Source organism: Oncorhynchus clarkii, chromosome 23, assembly GCF_045791955.1.
Source record: "Oncorhynchus clarkii lewisi isolate Uvic-CL-2024 chromosome 23, UVic_Ocla_1.0, whole genome shotgun sequence".
In the NCBI taxonomy this organism is placed as follows: domain Eukaryota; kingdom Metazoa; phylum Chordata; class Actinopteri; order Salmoniformes; family Salmonidae; genus Oncorhynchus; species Oncorhynchus clarkii.
The window spans coordinates 36522142-36542745 of record NC_092169.1 but is presented as its reverse complement, the minus strand read 5'-3'; the positions used below and the strand labels follow the sequence as shown (position 1 = coordinate 36542745).

The 20604-nt window shown below is 41.8% G+C and overlaps 1 protein-coding gene across 1 annotated transcript in view; it reads right to left on the bottom strand.

The window, feature by feature from the left end:
- Nucleotides 1-19645, bottom strand: part of LOC139381536 (lethal(3)malignant brain tumor-like protein 2) — a 34808-nt gene extending 15163 nt beyond the window's left edge. The window contains 12 exon segments of the mRNA XM_071125157.1: nt 3629-3733; nt 3935-3996; nt 4091-4340; nt 4466-4554; nt 15372-15506; nt 15693-15810; nt 15927-16009; nt 17823-17946; nt 18080-18213; nt 18357-18501; nt 18738-19231; nt 19623-19645. Coding sequence (XP_070981258.1) covers nt 3629-3733; nt 3935-3996; nt 4091-4340; nt 4466-4554; nt 15372-15506; nt 15693-15810; nt 15927-16009; nt 17823-17946; nt 18080-18213; nt 18357-18501; nt 18738-19112 — 1620 coding nt within the window. The 5' untranslated portion in view covers nt 19113-19231; nt 19623-19645.
- Nucleotides 19646-20604: the final 959 nt, after the last annotated feature.

Below are 20604 nucleotides of genomic sequence, written 5' to 3'. Positions count from 1 at the left end.
CCCGGGTATCCTGGAAGGATATTGACCTCATCCCATCAGTAGAGGATGCCTGGTTGTTCCTTAAAAGTGCGTTCCTCACCATCTTAAATAAGCATGCCCCTTTCAAAAAATGTAGAACTAAGAATAGATATAGACCGTGGTTCACTCCAGACCTGACTGCCCTTGACCAGCACAAAAACACCCTGGCGTACTGCACTAGCTTCGAATAGTCCCCACAATGTGCAACTTTTCAGGGAAGTCAGGAACCAATACATGCAGTCAGTTGGGACAGAAATTTCAAACAGAAATTTGCATTCTGCAGCACTAATTCCACAAAGTCTGGGGACACTGTAAAGTCCATGGAGAATAAGAGTACCTCCTCCCAGCTGCCCACTGCACTGAGACTAGGAAATACTGTCACCACTGATAAATCCACGATAATCGAGAATTTCAATATTGCACCTGGCAATCCCAAACCCGGCCAACAGCTCTGCACCCCCCGTGCTTCTCCTTCACCCAAATCTAGACAGCTGATGTTCTGAATGAGCTGCAAAATCTGGATCCCTACAAATCAGCTTGGCTAGACAATCTGGACCCTCTGTTCCTAAAATGATATGCTGCCATTGTTGAATTCCCTATTACTAGTCTATTCAACCTCTCTTCGTATCGTCTGAGATTCCTAAAGATTGGAAAGTGGCCGCGGTCATCCCCCTCTTCAAAGGGGGAGACACTCTAGAGCCAAACTGTTACAGACCTATATCCATCCTGCCCTGCCTTTCTTAAGTCTTCGAAAGCAAAGTGAACAAACAGTTCCCTGACCATTTTGAATCCCACCATACCTTCTCTGCTATGCAATCTGGTTTCCGAGCTGGTCACGGGTGTACCTCAGCAAGGTCGTAAATGACATCATAACTGCCATCGATAAAAGACAGTACTGTACAGCCGTCTTCATCAACCTGGCCAAGGCTTTCGACTCTGTCAATCACTGTATTCTTATCGGCAGACTCAACGGCCTTGGTTTCTCGAATGACTGCCTTGCCTGGATCACTAACTACTTCTCAGATAGAGTTCAGTGTGTCAAATTGGAGGGCCTGTTGTCCAGACCTCTGGCAGTCTAAGGGGTACCACAGGGTTCAACTCTCGGGCCGACTCTTTTCTCTGTATACATCAATGATGTTGCTCTTGCTGCGGATGATTCTACGCAGACGACACCATTCTGTATACATCTGGCCCTTCTTTGGACACTTAACAACCCTCCAGACGAGCTTCAACGCCATACAACACTCCTTCCGTGGCCTCCAGCTGCTCTTAAATACTTGTAAAACTAAATGCATGCTCTTCAACTGATTGCTGCCAGCACCCGCCTGCCCGACTAGCATCACTACTCTAGACGGTTCTGACTTAGAATATGTGGACAACTATAAATACCTAGGTGTCTGGCTAGACTGTAAACTCACAGACTCACAATAAGCATCTCCAATCCAAAGTTAAATCTAGAATCGGCATGCTATTTCGCAACAAAGCCTCCTTCACTTATGCTGCCAAACATACCCTTGTAAAACTGACTACCCTACCGATCCTTGACTTCGGCGATGTAATTGACAAAATAGCCTCCAACACTCGACTCAACAAATTGGATGTAGTCTATCACAGTGCCATCTGTTTTGTCACCAAAGCCCCATATACTACCCACCACTGCGACCTGTATGCTCTCGTTGGCTGGCCCTCACTACATATCCGTAGCCAAACCCACTGACTCCAGGTCATCTGTAAGTCTTTGCGAGGTAAAGCTCTGCCTTAGCTCACTGGTCACCATAGCAACACCCACTCGTAGCATGCGCTCCAGCAGGTATATTTCACTGGTCATCCCCAAAGCGAACACCTCCTTTGGCCGCCTTTCCTTCCAGTTCTCTGCTACCAATGACTGGAACAAATTGCAAAAATCACTGAAGTTGGGGACTTATATCTCCCTCACTAACTTTAAGCACCAGCTGTCAGAGCAGCTTACCGATCGCTGCAGCTGTACACAGCCCATCTGTAAATAGCCCATCCAACCAACTATCTTCGTCATCCCCATATTTGTTTTTGTTTTTCTGCTCTTTTGCAGTCCAGTATTTCTACTTGCACATCCTCATCTGCACATATATCACTCCAGTGTAAATTGCTAAATTGTAATTACTTCGCCACTGTTGGCCTATTTATTGTCTTACCTTCTAACTTCATTTGCACACACTGTATACAGATTTGTCTATTGTGTTATTGATTGTACATTTGTTTATCCCATGTGTAACTCTGTTGTGTTTGTCGCACTGCTTTGCTTTATCTTGGCCAGGTCGCAGTTGTAAATGAGAACTTGTTCTCAACTGGCCTACCTGGTTAAATAAAGATATATTTATTTTTAACAGGTTGAATCACAAGTTTGCTGGACAGAAGAAGCCATTAAAGCACTACACAGCTGATTTAAATAATCAAAGCTTGATGATGAGTTCATTTCAATCAGATGTGTAGTGCTAGGGCAAAAACCAAAACATGAACCCCTTGGGGTCCCTAGGGCCGAGTTAGGGAAACCCTGCTTTTATACAGTTGCAGTTTAATGGCTGCGATAGGAGGACATTGACGATGGATCAACAACATTTGAGTTACTCCACAATACTAACCTAAATGACAGAGTGAAAAGGAAAGCCTGTACAGAATAAACATATTCCAAAACATGCAACTTGTCTGCAATAAGGCACTGAAGTAATAATGCAAAAACTGTGGAAAATAAATTATGTCTTGAAAAGAAAGTGTTATATTTGAGAGTACCACTCTTTATATTTTCAAGCATGGTGGTGGCTACTTCTTGTTATGGGTTTTGCTTGTCATCGGCAAGGACTAGGGAGTTTAAGATACAAATAAATGGAATAGCGCTAAGCACAGGCGAAATCCTTGGGGAAAACCTGGTTCAGTCTGCTTTCCAACGGACACTGGGAGACAAATTCACATTTCATCAGGACAATAACCTAAAACACAAGGCCAAATCTACAGTGGAGTTGTTTACCAAGACATCATTGATGTTCCTGAGTGGCTGAGTTAATATATGACAAGACATGAAAATGACTGTCTAGAAAAGATCAATAACCAACTTGTTTTTTAAAGAATGTGCAAATATTGTACTATCCAGGTGTGCAAAGCTCTTAGAGACTTACCCAGAAAGACTCACAGCTGTAATCACTGCCAAAGGGTATTCTAACATGCATTGACTCAGGGGGTTGAATAATTATCTAAAATCAAGATAGAACACCAATTTATTTTTCATATTATTATTTATCTTCCTTTGAAATTAGAGTACTTTGTGTAGATCGTTGACAAAAAATTACAATTAAATCCATTTTAATCCCTAATTTAATACACTATAAGTACATTTGTGCAAATACTTATGACACCCTCAAATGGAGGGACTAGATACATAGTGCTTTAATTTCTAAACCGAAAAACATATGAAAATTCCCTCAAATAAAAGGTGACATTCTGTTGTGTCACCTCATATAAAACATTTAATATCAAGTCCAAAATGTTGGAATATAGAGCCAAATTAAGTGTACATAGACAATATTAGTTAAAAGATCACAGCATTGCAGCCAAGAATGAGAATCCTCTCAATCATTACCTTGTGTATAGTGGCCACACAGATGTTGCCCAGGTTTACAGGATTGATGGCCTCCAGCTTCATTCCCACCTCAAAGAAGCCTCCTTCCATGTACACAGTCCTGGGCTGTGGGGGGGGGGGGGGGGGGGGGGTCATAGAGAGGCATAACAGTGTTATAAAAGTCCAGTCATGAAACAAGCCGTTGTGGCATGCAGAAACACAGCACTCTATTTGTGCTTCTTTTGCAGACTCCTCTGGTGTTAGTCAAACCATCAACAAATAAGCTATAGCTAGACATTGATTAATGTGATCAGTCTGTATACTGACCTTCTTAAACAGCATGGGGACGCTATCACAGTACACCTTACGGAATGTTGGGTGGTCAACGTCTGGGGAAGAACGTTTCATATTATCAACCTTCAACTTTATCAACATAGAAAACAACCCCCCCCCCCCCGTGCACAAGTTGGTTTAATCCCGTACCAGCCAGTTTGATGACATGACCCACTTTGCTGGACCAGCCCACTGGGTGCAGAAGGGGGCTCCACATATGGCACCAGACATCAGAGAGGGGCTCCCCTTTGGCCTCCTGCTCCCCGTCCTCATAGACCAGTCTTAGGCGGCCTCCGGTCACAGTGTCCACCACTGCCAGCCGTGTCCGGCTCACCAGAGTGCGGTCCACCACCTCCACACGCATGCCAGTACGGAACGGACACTTCATACTCTCGGCCAGCTGTGTGTGAGTGTGAGTGAGTGAGAGAGAGAGATGGCCATTACAGAGACATGGGGCAGTGGTGGAGAGATGTGGTAATTTGGTTGGTTCTACCACAAAGAAAAAGTATGTCTGACACACGTTACCTTCATATAGAAGTCCACAGGCAAAGTTCTGGCTCCAACCAGCCGGTTCATCAGATACTCCTTCCAGTCAGAGATGTTCTGGTGCACAGCTAGAAAAGGGACACACAACCAATAGTGTGCATTCGGAAACTATTCAGACCCCTTCAATTTTTCCACATTTTGTTACGTTACAGCCTTATTCTAAAATTTATTAAATTGTTAGTTTTTCTCATCTACACATAATACCCCATAATGACAAAGCAAAAACAGATTTTTAGAAATGTTTGCAAATGTATAAAATATTAAAACTGAAATATTACATTAAACATAAGTATTCAGACCCTTTACTCAGTACTTTGTTGAAGCACCTTTGGCAGCAACTACAGCCTTGAGTCTCCTTAGGTATGACGCTACAAGCTTCGCACACCTGTATTTGGGGAGTTTCTCCCATTCTTCCCTGTAGATTTTCTCAAGCTCTGTCAGATTGGATGGGGAGTGTCGCTGCACAGACCAGAGAATCTTGTTTTCTTAGCTCTAGGAAGAGTCTTGGTGGGTCCACATTTTTTCCAAGTACGAATGATGGAGGCCACTGTGTTCTTGGGGACCTTCAATGCTGCAGACATGTTTTGGAACACTTCCCCAGATCTGTGCCTGGACACAATCCTGTCTCTGAGATCTATGGACAATTCCTTAGACCTCATGGCTTGGTTTTTGCTGTGACATGCACTGTCAACTGTGGGACCTTATATAGACAGGTATGCTTTTCATATTCATGACAAATAAAGTTTGATTTTGATTTGACATGTGCCGAACACAACAGACCTTACCGTGAAATGCTTACTTACAAGCCCATAACCAACAATGCAGTTCAATAAAGAGTTCAGTTTATTTGGTAAATATTTTAAGTAAAAAAAAATAATGAAAAAAACAAAATAACAATAACGAGGCTATATACAGGGGGTACCTGTACAGAGTCAATGTGCTGGGGGTACAGGTTAGTTAATTGTACACATAGGTACTGGTAAAAATGACTATGCATAGATATGTAAATAGTCCGGGTAGCCATTTGATTAATTGTTCAGCAGTCTCATGGCTTGGGGGTAGAAGCTGTTACGGAGCCCTTTGGTCCTAGACTTGGTAATCCGGTACTGCTTGCCGTGTGGTAGCAGAGAGAACATTCTATGACTTGGGTGACTGGAGTCTTTGACAATTTTTTGGACACTGACTAGTATATAGGTACTGGGTGTGAGGAACTCGGCCCCAGTGATGTACTAGGCTGTACGCACTACCCTCTTTAGCGCCTTCAAGGTCAGATAACGAGCGGTTGCCATACCAGCACGTGATGCAACCGGTCAGGATGCTCCTGATGGTGGAGCTGTAGAACTTTGAGGATCTGGGGACCCATGACAAATCTTTTCAGTCTCCTGAGGTGGGAAAAGGTGTTGTCATGCCTTCTTCACGACTGTCTAGGTTTGGACCATGATAGTTTGTTGGTGATGTGGACACCAAGGAACTTGGAAACTCTTGACCAGCTCCACTACAGCCCCGTCAATGTTAATGAGGGCCTGTTTGGCCCGCCTTTTCCTGTAGACCACGATCAGCTCCTTTGTCTTGCTCACATTGAGGGAGAGGTTATTGTCCTGGCAGTCTCTGACCTCCATATGGGCTGTCTCATCATGGTCGGTAATCAGGCCTACCACTGTTGTCATCAGCAAACTTAATGATGGTGTTGGAGTCGTGTTTGGTCACACAATCGTGGGTGAACAGGGAGCACAGGAGGGGACTAAGCACGCACCCTTGAGGGGCTCCAGTGATGAGAATCAGCATGGCAGACGTGTTTTTGCCTACCTGTACCACCTGGGGGCAGCCCGTCAGGAACTCCAGGATCCAGTTGCAGAGGGAGGTGTTTAGTCGAAGGGTCCTTAGCTCAGTGATGATCTCTGTGGGCACTATGGTGTTGAACGCAATCAATTGAATTAACCACAGATGGACTCCAAGTTCGAGAAACATCTATATGGAAACAGGATGCACCTGAGCTCAATTTCAAGTCTCATTGCTTTTTGTTTCGAGTGCATTACTTTTAATTTTGAAAAATAAAAAATGTATACATATTTTTATTTGCAATTTTATTTATTTCAACTTTATTTAACCAGGTAGGCTAGTTGAGAACAAATTCTCATTCGCAACTGCGACCTGGCCAAGATAAAGCATAGCAATTCGACACATACAACAACAAAGAGTTACACATGGAATAAACAAAACATACAGTCAATAATACAGCAGAAAAAAAGAAAACAAAAAGTCTATATACAGTGAGTGTAAATGAGATAAGATAAGGGAGTTAAGGAAATAAATAGGCCATGGTGGCAAAGTAATTACAATATAGCAATTAAAACACAAATTGTAGATGTGCAAGTAGAGATACTGGGGTGCAAAGGAGCAAGATAAATAAATAAATAAATAAATACAGTATGGGGATGAGGTAGATAGATGGGCTGTTTACAGATGGGCTATGTACAGGTGCAGTGATCTGTGAGCTGCTCTGACAGCTGGTGCTTAAAGCTAGTGAGGGAGGAAAGAGTCTCCAGCTTCAGATATTTTTGCAGTTTGTTCCAGTCATTGACAGCAGAGAACTGGAAGGAAAGGCGACCAAAGGAGGAATTGGCTTTGGAGGTGACCAGTGAGATATACCTGCTGTAGCGCGTGCTACGAGTGGGTGCTGCTATGGTGGCCAGTGAGCTGAGAAGGCGGGGCTTTACCTAGCAGAGACTTGTGGGTTTGGCGACGAGTATGAAGCGAGGGCCAACCAACAAGAGCGTACAGGTCACAGTGGTGAGTAGAATGAGGCTTTGGTAACAAAACGGATGGCACTGTGATAGGCATGAGTGAAGGATGCTTTGTTGCGATATAGGAAGCCGATTCTAGATTTAATTTTGGATTGGAAATGCTTAATGTGAGTCTGGAAGGAGAGTTTACAGTCTAACCAGACACCTAGGTATTTGTAGTTGTCCACGTATTCTAAGTCAGAATCGTCCAGAGTAGTGATGCTAGTCGGACGGGCGGGCAGGTGCGGGCAGTGATCGATTGAATAGCATGCATTTAGTTTTACTAGCATTTAAGAGCAGTTGGAGGCCACGGAAGGAGAGTTGTATGGCATTGAAGCTCGTCTGGAGGTTAGTTAACAGTGTCCAAAGAGGGGCCAGAAGTATACAGAATGGTGTCGTCTGCGTAGAGGTGGATCAGAGAATCACCAGCAGCAAGAGCGACATCATTGATGTATACAGAGAAGAGAGTCGGCCCGATAATTGAACCCTGTGGCACCCCCATAGAGACTGCCAGAGGTCCGGACAACAGGCCCTCCGTTTTGACACACTGAACTCTGTCTGAGAAGTAGTTGGTGAACCAGGCTAGGCAGCCATTTGAGAAACCAAGGCTGTTGTCTGCCAATAAGAATGTGGTGATTGACAGAGTCGAAAGCCTTGACCAGGTCGATGAAGATGGCTGCACAGTAATGTCTCGTATCGATGGCGGTTATGATATCGTTTAGGACCTTGAGCGTGGCTGAGGTGCACCCATGACCAGCTCTGAATCCAGATTGCATAGTGGAGAAGGTACAGTGGGATTCTAAATGGTCGGTAATCGGTTTGTTAACTTGGCTTTCAAAGACATTAGAAAGACAGGGTAGGATAGATTTGTAGGGGTCCAGATTTTGCAGCTCTTTCAGAACATCAGCTATCTAGATTTGGGTGAATATAAAGAAACACAAATTACAACTTGAACAGGTACATCCTTTTATCCCCTTATACGTATTGAAACACCTCCCTCCCCTTAACAAAAGCAGCACACATAAAAATGTAATAAAACATACAATTGGAAATAATAAATATACGCACACATACAGTACCAGTCAAAAGTTGACACCTACTCATTCAAGGGTTTTTATTTATTTGTACTATTGTCTACAGTGTAGAATAATAGAAGACATCAACACTATGAAAAAACATATGGAATCATGTAGTAACCAAAAAAAGTGTTAAACAAATCTAAATATATTTTAGATTCTTCAAAGTAGCCATCCTTTGCTTTGATGACAGCTTTGCACACTCTTGGCATTCTCTCAACCAGACTCATGAGGTAGTCACCTTGAATTAATTTAAACTAACACCTGTTGAAAGTTAATGCGTTTGAGACAATTTTGTTGTGACAAGGTAGGGGCGGTATACAGAAGATACCCCTATTTGGTAAAAGACCAAGTCTTTTTACCAAAATTTAAAGAACTTCTTCAAGTGCAGTCGCAAAAACCATCAAGCACTATGATGAAACTGGATCTCATGAGAACCACAACAGGAAACCCTAACCCAGAGTTCATTAGAGTTACCAGCCTCAGAAGTTGCAGCCCAAATCAAGTTGAAGTCTGCCGTTTACACCTTAGCCAATTACATTTTTTTTTTTTTTACGCAGTTTTTCACAATTCCTGACATTTAATCCTAGTAAAAATTCCCTATCTTAGGCTAATTAGAATCACCACTTTATTTTAAGAGTGTGAAATGTCAGAATAATAGTAGAGAGAATGATTTATTTCAGCTTTTATTTCCTTCATCACATTCCCAGTGGGTCAGAAGTGTACATACACTCAATTAGTATTTGGTAGCATTGCCTTTAAATTGTTTAACTTGGGTCAAATGTTTAGGGTAGCCTTCCACAAGCTTCCCACAATAAGTTGGGTGATTTTTGGCCCATTCCTCCTGACAGAGCTGGTGTAACGGAGTCAGGTTTGTAGGCCTCCTTGCACGCACATACTTTTTCAGTTCTGCCCACATATTTTCTATAGGATTGAGGTCAGGACTTTGTGATGGCCACTCCAATACCTTGACGTTGTTGTAGGATTGAGGTCAGGGCTTTGTGATGGCCACTCCAATACCTTGACGTTGTTGTCATCAAGCCATTTTGCCACAACTTTGGAAGTATGTTTGGGGTCATTGTCCATTTGGAAGACCCATTTGCGACCAACCTTTAACTTCCTGACTGTTGTCTTGAGATAATTTCCATGCCTCATGATGCCATTTATTTTGTGAAGTCCACCAGTCCTTCCTGCAGCAAAGCACCCCCACAACATGATGCTGCCACCCCCATGCTTCACGGTTGGGATGGTGTTCTTCGGCTTGCAAGCCTCCCCCTTTTTCCTCCAAACATAACAATGGTCATTATGGACAAACAGTTCTATTTTTGTTTCATCAGACCAGAGGACATTTCTCCAAAAACTATGATCTTCGTCCCCATGTGCAGTTGTAAACTGTAGTCTGGATTTTTTTATGGCGCTTTTGGAGCAGTGGCTTCTTCCTTGCTGAGCTGCCTTTCAGGTTATGTCGATACAGGACTCGTTTTACTGTGGACATAGATACTTTTGTACCCGTTTCCTCCAGCATCTTCACAAGGTCCTTTGCTGTTGTTCTGGGATTGATTTGCACTTTCCGCACCAAAGTACATTCATCTCTAGGAGACAGAACGTGTCTCCTTCCTGAGCAGTATGATGGCTGCGTGGTCCCATGGTGTTTATACTTGTGCACTATTGTTTGTACAGATGAACGTGGTACCTTCAGGCATTTGGAAATGGCTCCCAATGATGAACCAGACTTGTGGAGGTCTACAATTGTTTTTCTGAGGTCTTGGCTGATTTCTTTTGATTTTTCAAGATATCAAGCAAAGAGGCACTGAGTTTGAAGGTAGGCCTTGAAATACATCCACAGGTACACCTCCAATTGACTCAAATTATGTAAATTAGCCTATTATCAGAAGCTTCTAAAGCCATGACATCATTTTCTGGAATTTTCCAAGCTGTTTAAAGGCACAGTCAACTTAGAGTATGTAAACTTTCTGACCCACTGGAATTGTGATAGTAAATTATAAGTGAAATAATCTGTCTGTAAACAATTGTTGGAAAAACAAAGTAGAGTCCTAACAGACTTGCCAAAACTATAGTTTGTTAACAAGAAATGTGTTTAAAATGACTAAGTCATTTAAGTGTATGTAATCTTCTGACTTCAACTGTAAATGCTTCAGAGTTCAAGTAGAAGACACATCTCAACATCAACTGTTCAGCGGAGACTGGTGAATCAGGCCTTCATGATCAAATTGATGCAAAGAAACCACTACTAAAGAACACCAATAATAAAAATAGACTTGCTTGAGCCAAGAAACACGAGCAATGGACATTAGACCGGACATTAGAATCTGTCTGATGAGTCCAAATTAGAGATTTTTGGTTCCAACCGCCGTGACTTTGTGAGACGCAGAGTAGGTGGACAGATGATCTCTGCATGTGTGGTTCCCACCGTGAAGCATGGAGGAGGAGGTGTGATGGTGCTTTGCTGGTGACACCCTCTGTGATTTATTTAGAATTCAAGGCACACTTAACCAGCATGGCTACCACAGCATTCTGCAGCGATACGCCATCCCATCTAGTTTGCGCTTAGCAGGATTATAATTTGTTTATCAACAGGACAATGATCCAACACAATTCCAGGCTGTGTGAGGGCTATGTATGTCTAAGAGTGTGTAAAGCTGTCATCAAGGCAAAGGGTGGCTACTTTGAAGAAAGTTTAACACTTTTTTGGGTACTACATGATTCCATATGTGTTATTTCATCGTTTTGATGTCTTCACTATTATTGTACAATGTCAAACAAAAATGTAAATAAAGAAAAACCCTTGAATGAGTACGTGTCCAAACTTTTGACTGGTAATGTACATACACAAAAATACATCTAAAATATCAAAACATGCTATCCCTTCCCTCCCACACCCTCTCATATCCCCTGTTGGCCAACATTCATACTCCTGATAAATGGAAGGCTACTGTTCAAAAAAGGAAATTAAAAGGCTGCCATCTCAAGAAAACATTATCAGTACAACCTCTCAAAGTGTTTTTTCTAAGTGTAGAAAAGACATTAGATCTTTCAACCAGGCTGATACAGTGGGGGGGGGTTGGAGGATTTCCAATTAAGCAAGATCTGCCAGCAGGCTATGAGGGAAGCAAACTTTACAACATCTGCTTTACTTTTAGTGAGACTAGGCAACAAAGATGGAACTCCAAATATAGCAATCAAAGGACAAGCCTGCAGGTCAATATCTAGAATTTTAGAGAGAGTATTAAAAAAGAATGACCAACACTCAGACATCTTAGAACATGAATAAAACATATGGGTGTGGTCTGCCGAAGTGATTGAACATCTATCACGTGTCATTTGTGTCTGGGAGGAATTTACTACGTTTTTCTATGGTGTAGTGAATTCTGTGCAAGACCTTGAACTGAATGAAACTTAACCGAGCATATGGAGTTAAGCCTAAGGGCCTCCTTGTTGATTGGAGAGGGTTCAGAGGAAAGCATCATATAATCTAGAAATCAGAAACCTAGGTCAAATGTTCATTTTAACAGATTGGATTCTACCAGCTAAGAAGAGAGGCAGACTATCCAAGCGTTGTAAGTCTGCTTTAACTCATGTGACTAGACTTGCTAAGTTTATTTTATGGAGGGTGGAGAATGTGTTATATTCACACCTCAATAGGAAAAACCAGAGGGCGACAGACGTAAAGGGGTTGATGGGAAAGCATTCATTTTTCTGAATGTTCAATTTGTAACCGGAGAATGATCCAAATGTGTTTAAAAAATGCATTGTTATCAGAGTTCACAGGGTTAGTGATATATAATAGTAGATAATCTGCGTACAGTGACACTGTGTTCTTCACCAGCTTGGTGGAATCCAGTGAAAGATGATGATCATCATCATCATCATTTTAAGGCCAAGGAAAGCAATTCTATTGCAAGTGCAAAAAGGAGTGGGGACATAAGGCACCCTTGACGGGTCCCTCTGGATAGGCGGAAGTATTTGAATGTTGAGAGTTGGTGTGTGCGCAGAATAGAGCATACGTATCCGTGAGATGAAATTGGACCCAAAACCAAATCTTATCAAAACTGAAATAAATAATCCCACTCCACCAGGTCGAAAGCCTTCTGTGCATCAAGAGAAGCAACCATTTTAGGGTCTGGAGAGAGAAGGAGAGAGTATAAATGTTCAAAAGACGACGTACATTGGAAAACAGTTGTCACCCTTTGATGAAACCTATTTGATCATCAGATATGACATCCTGGAGCCAGGGTTCCAACCGGCATGCTAGAACCTTAGCTAATAGTTTAACATCAGAGCTCAAAAGTGAAATGATCTTTATCTTTCTTGAGTATAAGTAATATGGAGGTTTGAGTTAGCGTCGTGGGGAGAGAGCCCTGTGATAACAAGCCGGTGAACATACCTAATAGTAATGGGGCGAGTTGATCTGGGAATTTTTTTGAATAATCGATTGGGAAGCCATCAGGGCCTGGGGCCTTGCCACTTTGCATTAACTTTAGAGCCTTTGTTATCTCATCTAGATGTTGAGGGTTGTCCAGAACTTCACTGATGTCCATACTAAATGGATGGAATATTCAAGTTATCTAAAAAGTTGTCCATAGCCGTAATATCTGATGGGGGTTTGGATTTGTAGAGGGTAGAATAAAATGGACACAAAACTTGAATAAATATTAGAGGGATCACTTGTAAGATTACAGGGAGAGTTATATAACTGAGATGCTGACTGGCGTTTAAGTTGGTGTGCCAAAAAGCGGCTGGCCTTGTCACCATATTCGTAGTACGTCCCCTTAATTTGTTGCAACAGAAACTCTGCTTTATCAGTGGAAAGTAGATTAAATTGAGTTTGAAGTTTCAACCTCTATGCGTATATTCAGGGGATGGTGAAGTTTGGTGAAGCGGTCTATTGCCAGGATTGAGTCCAGCAGTTTTTGAAATTATCTTTCCCCGTAATACAGCTTTGAAAGTCTCCCAAAGAAGAGAGGGGGAGGTGTTGTTATTTTTATTCCTTTGAATGAATACATTTATTTTAGTTGAAATAAAAAGTTGAACAATTCTTTGTTAGACAATAGGGCCATTCTAAATCTCCAAGTCAAATGTTTTTTTTGCGTTCGGAGTGAATGCCAGAATGTCCCGAATGTGGGGGGAATGGTCCGAAATTACTATAGCAGAATATTCTGTAGTTTTAACTGAGGGGAGAAGGGTTCTAAAAATAATTAGTCTATGAGTGAGTATGCTTGATAAACATGAGAAAAGTAGAAGTCTTTTGTGACAGGGTGGAGGAAGTGCCATGGATAAACACAACCCATTTGGGTCGTGAATGTAGAAAGAGCTTTTGCCATCCCGGAAGGAGTAAGTGTTCTGGGATTAGACCGGTTGAGTCATGGTTCAATAACAAAGTTAAAGTCCCCGCCAAAGATGAGACGGTGGGTGTCAAGATTAGGGAGAGATGCGAAAAGAGATGTCTTAAATCTAGTGTCATCCCAGTTAGGGGCGTAAACATTTGCAAGTACTTCAGGGGTCTGGAAGAGTGTCCACTAACTATTGTATAACGTCCTCCAGGATCTGAAATGATCTGAGAGGGTGAAAACTGTGCTCGTTTGTGAATCACTATTGCGATTTTCCTGGCTTCGCCGTTAAAATTAGAATGAAAAACCAGTCCAACCCAGGCTTTACGCAATTTAGTATGGTCGTTAACACATATTGCATTTCTTCAAGAAAAGCACCTATAAGTATTCAGGCTGTTCAGACGTGAAAATACTCTGGAGCTCTTAATTTGCCCTCCACAACATGCAAATGTTCCATGTCACCAGTCTGACTGGAAGCCCCAAAATATCATGCTGACTTGTTGTTGAACTAGACATGAATCCTTATAAGAGGAGAAGTCAAATGAAGAAAAATGAGGAAGAGAGATTGAAGGGATTGAAGGAGAGAGATTGAAGGAGCTACATGGAAAAAAAAACATTGAATTAAACAAAAACTTAGAGAAACAGAGCACAAGAATCTTTGGATAATGCCAACATAACCCACCTCCTCACCCACTCAACATACACTATAAATAAAATAAGTGATAGTACAACACCATTCAAAAAAAATACTAATTTTAAACTTAGCAGCAGAAATTCTCTCTTACTCGGCATCCGTTGATTACCCTAAACATGTACAGTGAGGTCAAACCGACCTAGGAAAGAAGTTACATACACCCTTGAAATTAAAAAATAAAATATGTCAGTAGGTAAGTGTTTTGGCCACACTTTAAATAAAAGAGTATAACCTTCAGATATTGAAAAATGTTAACTGTGATCGGTGGCATTTCAATGGCCATAATATGAATGTAGTCCACTAGGTGTCGCCACATGACTGAGTAATGAGAAACATTCTCAAGTAGGCTATGAAAATGGTCAGCCCCAGTCTCTGTAAATTGTTACAAATGTCCTTAGGGGGAAACAATGAAATAACAGTATACAAATGGACAACTAGCATTTTGGATATGTACAATTAAGCAAATGAACCAGGGGTCTAAACTCCTCAGCTAGTGCAACAATTAAACAAGAGTCAAATTGGAAGAGTGATAGTTTTAGATTCCAATGTCGTTGTGGAATCCAAGATAAAGTGAATGTGACTGAGGACCATCAGTGACCAGGGCCTGAATACATATGTAAATAAGGTATTTCAGTTTTACTTTTTGTTATAAATGAGCAAGAATGTTTAAAAACCTGTCATTATGGGGTATTGTGTGTAGATTGATTAAATAAAAATGTGTCCTCATCAATTTTAGAATAAAGCTGTAACGTAACAAAATGTGGAAGAAGTCAAAGGGTCAGAATGCACTGTATTGATCCACTATCAAAACATTTAATGAACCCACATTTTTTTTTTGTAAGTGTAATCAAATTGTTGCACTTCTTCAGATACTGCTTAATAAAAAGGATGTCTCATTACCCACAATTATTTTTTATTTTTTTACAGAAATGTTAACTAAAACTTTTAGACCTATAGTACTCTATACCTGTGGAGGTCACTCACCCTGTGGTGGCACCAGCAGCTTGCCAGTCATGGCACACCATCCGATGGGGTACATGTCTCCAGAACCCAGGCTGCACCAGAAGTCCTGGCTGCTGTCCTCCTCAAAGCCCTCGTACCTCAACCGAGCTTTATAGCCTGGAAAACAGAGAGAGGAAGAGGTAAACTAACATTCAGTCCATGACAAAAAAAAAAATAATAATCATGTTTGATGTCTCAGGATGCCTCCTAAATGGAACCTTGTTTCCTGTGTAGTGCACTATATAGGGAATAGGGTGCCATTTTTAGATGTCCCATCAATCAGTTTCAGAGTATTTGGCTGACCTGCAAGTTGGATGATGCTAGCGATCCAATACACTTTACTGGGCAGGATGGCACTAGTGTTCAGGACCTCTACCTTTAACCTCACTGTGATGTCATCCCACTGGGCACAGAGTGGCGCCTGCAGGGGAACAGCAGCAATGTTAGTTCACCAGTAGAATAAAGAAAGACATTTATTGCTACGCAACTTTAAAATAGAATAGGATAGTATTGTAATAAGTGAAAAGGAAGACTTACATGTCTGAAGCAGGCCACTGAAGCAGCAAGAGAGCCTGCCTTCTCCAGGTAAGCACCCCAGTCAAAGTTTCCTGTTGCTGCAACTATATGACAAGGGGAAAAGGGAGAACCAACAGGTCTGTCTCAGAAAGGAACTAAATGTTTCCCCTCTTCTAACTTACATATAATGATTGAGAGGATTTTTCTTCCTGGCTGCAATGGTGTGATGTTTTAACTAATATTTTCAATATACACTTAATTCTGGCAGCTTCATTAAATAGTTCCCACAAAACACTAGTCTCAACGTCAACAGTGAAGAGGTGACTCCGGGATGCTGGCCATCTAGGCAGAGTTCCTCTGTCCAGTGTCTGTGTTATTTTGCCCATCTAAATATTTTCTTTTTAATTGGCCAGTCTGAGATATGGCTTTTTCTTTGCAACTCTGCCTAGAAGGCCAGCATCCCGGAGTCACCTCTTCACTGTTGACGTTGAGACTAGTGTTTTGCGGGTACTATTTAATGAAGCTGCCAGTTGAGGACTTGTGAGGCGTCGGTTTCTCAAACTTGACACTAATGTACTTGTCCTCTTGCTCAGTTGTGGACAGGGGCCTCCCACTCTTTCTATTCTGGTTAGAGACAGTTTGCGCTGTTCTGTGAAGGGAGTAGTACACAGCATTGTACGAGATCTTCAGGTTCTTGGCAATTTCTTACATGGAATAGCCTTCATTTCTCAGCACAAGAATAGACTGATGTGTTTCAGAAGAAAGTTATTTGTTTCTGGCCATTTTGAACCTGTAATTGAACCCACAAATTCTGATGCTCCAGATACTCAACTAGTCTCAAGAAGGCCAGTTTTATTGCTTCTTTAAATCAGAACAACAGTTTTCAGCTGTGCTAACATAATTGTAAAGGGGTTTTCTAATGATCAATTAACCTTTTAAAATGATAAGCTTGGATTAGCTAACACAACGTGCCATTGGAACACAGGGGTGATGGTTGCTGATAATGGGCCTCTGTACGCCTATGTAGATATTCCATTATTTCAAATGTTTAAATCATTATTTATATATAAATAAAAAACCCTTGAGGAATAACGTGTACACACGCACAACATTCTCAGTATTATTTATTTGTATTTATTTTCTCCTTCTTTAAAAAAAGCAATATTGTTCTTTAGTCATAGTGTTCTTAGTTTAAATGTGTGTTGCTGTTCCTGTCCATTAGTGTTGTGTATTTTGTCATGTTCTATGTTGTGTGGACCCCAAGAAGAATAGCTGCTGCTTTTTCAACAGCTAATGGGGACTTTCTCACTCATAATTTTTCACGATTCAGTCATGATTATCCGTAATTATACATTATTTACCATTAATTTCAATTGGGCACAACATAATCCAAAGCAAACTGCAAATGGGCTCCCGAGTTGCGCAGCGGTCTAAGGCACTGCATCTCAGTGCTAGAGGCATCACTACAGACCCTGGTTCGATTCCAGGCTGTATCACAACTGGCCGTGATTGGGAATCCCATAGAGCAGCATTCAATTGGCCCAGCGTCGCACGGGTTAGGCAGTCATTGGAAATAAGAATTTGTTCTTAACTGACTTGCCAGGTTAAATAAAGGTTAAACAATCCAACAAGTTTGTAGAGTCACAAGCTTGATGGAGTCATTGTGTGCTAGGAATATGGAACCAAATCTTAAACTTTTCACGACTTTATTACACTATAAGTGAAATTGTCAAAATACTTATGACACCTTCAAATGGGGAGACTAGATACAAAGTGCTTTCATTTCTAAACCGCAAAACAGATATGACAAGGTCGCCTCATTTTCTCTCAAATCCAAAACGCTGAAGTATAGAGCCAAATTAAAAGTTAGGCTTTTCCACTACCCCAGCAATGTAAAAGCCCTCCAAGTGGTCTCACCATCCTGTCCAGTAGAGCTGGAGCTGTTGTCCTGACTGCTTCCCAGAGAAGCAATCATGTTTCCCATCTGGGTGGACCAGGCAGTCTTAATCAGCACCTTGGCCTTCTTGGTGGGAGGCTTTCCCTGGAGAAAATAAAACATTGAGTGAAGCCAAGGGTGATGCTATATAAAAGGCTTTATAAAAGGCTATACAGTATAAAGTATATAAACATCTAGCCTCACCACCTGTAACACACAGACAGATATTCTCTCTCACCTGAAGTCGTGCCAGGATAGAGGACTTCTTGCAGTTGGAGGAGTAGGCTCTGGAGCAGGAGACGCTGCAGAAACGCTTGGTCTTGGAATAGAAGGTGTCTCTGGTCCCGCTGAAGCCACACATCTCACACACCACTGTGTAGGGAAGAGGATGAGAATACGTTACAGAACAGATCGGTGGTTTTGGTGATCCATGATGAGTATCCTTGCCTGGAATTTTATATCAGCAGGCTAACTAATTAACTTTATATCAACAGGCTAACGCAGTCTTCCCTCACCCGGTCCGTCATCTATAGTGAGAGCAGAGTAGTAATCTCCAAAAGAATCATCCATCTCATCTTCATCATCTTCATCTTCATCTTCGTCATCTTCATCCTCTGCATCAGTGTCATCCGACTGCAGAGGTCCCCCCTCAACATCCTCCTTTCAGAGAGAGGAACAAGGTTGGGTTAGAGAGAGGGTCATGTATGATTTGAACTATTCTGAAACATGGAACTGTGCTTCAGCTATTAAATAAACTGTCTTTAACATCACAGATTACCAACCTTATGTTATAAATCTAGCAAGCTACCGCTTGTTTACAAAAGTATAGTATTGCGCTTGTTTTTTCTCAATGTCAGGTGGACACTGACACACAACACTAACGGTCACAGACTCACCGTGTCATATTCCTGTGGTTCTACAGGGACGCCACGTCTCTGGGCTTTGGGGGTGCACACGTTGCAGCCGAAGCCCTCACAGGAGGTGCAGGGGGGCCGTATGAACACTGTGGGGACAGCCCCATACTTCAGCTTCAGCTGTCCTTTGGCAGCGAGAGCCTTGAGGACGGGGTAGGGCTTGTTTTCAAAACACTCCTTACCAAAGTGTTCACAGCAAAGCTGGGAGTTCGGCGAGGCGGTCCAGTTGCTCCGAGTCCGCTGGACCTGCTTCTCCCATTTGTGAAACTCCTCTGTGTCATTGTTAGGGAAATTGTACAGAGTAACACCATCTTCCCACGACTTGCCACACCCATACGCCACACAGCGGTCGGGCATCGTCTTCTGGCACGTGATTAGACTGTTTTGAGAATGACGTCAGGCAGTCAAAGTCTAGAGTCAGGTCTTCCTTCTTGTTGTCTCGTGTGATGTCATACCACTGCTCCTGGGGCTGCACTCTGTAACCAAAGGGGCAAGATTGAATTTGACATCACATTATTGGTTAAAATGGGACCTGTGCTCCTTGCATCAGAAGTGTATTCTATACTTTAAACAAAATCTTAATTTCTTCATGTCTTCTCTAATATCGAACATAAATAACAGTGCTGATTGCACATCCAGTGGCATTCAACAATTAACATTAGTTTGCTACCTTGCTAGCTAGCAAGCTAACAGAGTATTAGTGCAGTAACCTCGCTATGCGTTTGTCCGAATCTATTCTACCACTCACCAACACTGTAAAAGCAATCTTAACTTTCGTTTATTAGTATTCTAGCAATGTACACTTGAATCCCTTCGCTTTAAAACAACTTTGCAACTCAGCCTCAGTAACACATGTTAGTCACCTACCGCTTCTTCGTGTTTATTCCTGTGAAAGGTATTCTGGGAGTTGTAGTTTTCAGCTGCTTCAGGCATGCCACTGCTATCTGGATTGGTGGTATTGTATAATCAGAAATATTTTGGCATGATCAACCAATCAATCAATTAACCAATGTAATCGATCAATTTATATATCAATCAACAATTTATTGCTCACATATACCCTCTAATCATATATCATTGGAACGCTTAGATTCACAGTTATCCATCTGACACATTTTCGGAATGCTCAGGTCAACATAACTTTGACCTTTGACCTCTATGGTACATATAAGAATTACATGTATAAGTTTCTTTAAAATGAACCCCTGATACATTTTAAACTTTGTTTGACAAGTGGTTCTGAAAGGTCATGAAATTACCTTACAAATGATATATAAAATAACCCACTTTGAAAGCACTACCTTCAATTATTGGCCCATATTGTGCCATAAATGTTATAATGTTGGAAGCTGAGCCATAAAATTCCATGTAGTGAGGCAGCTATGTTTTGGGATTGTAACTTTGGTGATAGTTACAAGAACAAAGGGACAGCATGTAGTTTTATAACCCAGCCCTAGCCTGTAGTTAACCAATTAGAATTCCTTGCAATAAAACTAGCCAATGGCCAAATAACAAGTATCCTATTTCAGAAGACATATTCCTCCCATGTCTCTGAACCAGTGATCAATAATTCCCTATTACAGAAAAAACACAATTTCCCTTAATCGTTATTACTCTATTGACTTCTCGTCCTTTTGACCTCTCGTCCTCTGTCTCTGCGTTACGTATTTATCTTCAACATATTCTTACACCTCCTGTACGCCCTGTTCACCCACGACTGCTTGGCTGCACACGACACCAACACCATCATCAAGTTCTCTGACAACACGACAGATCACCGGCGACAATGAGGCAGCCTATAGGGAGGAGGTCAAAGACCTGGCAGTGTGGTGCTACGACAATGACCTCT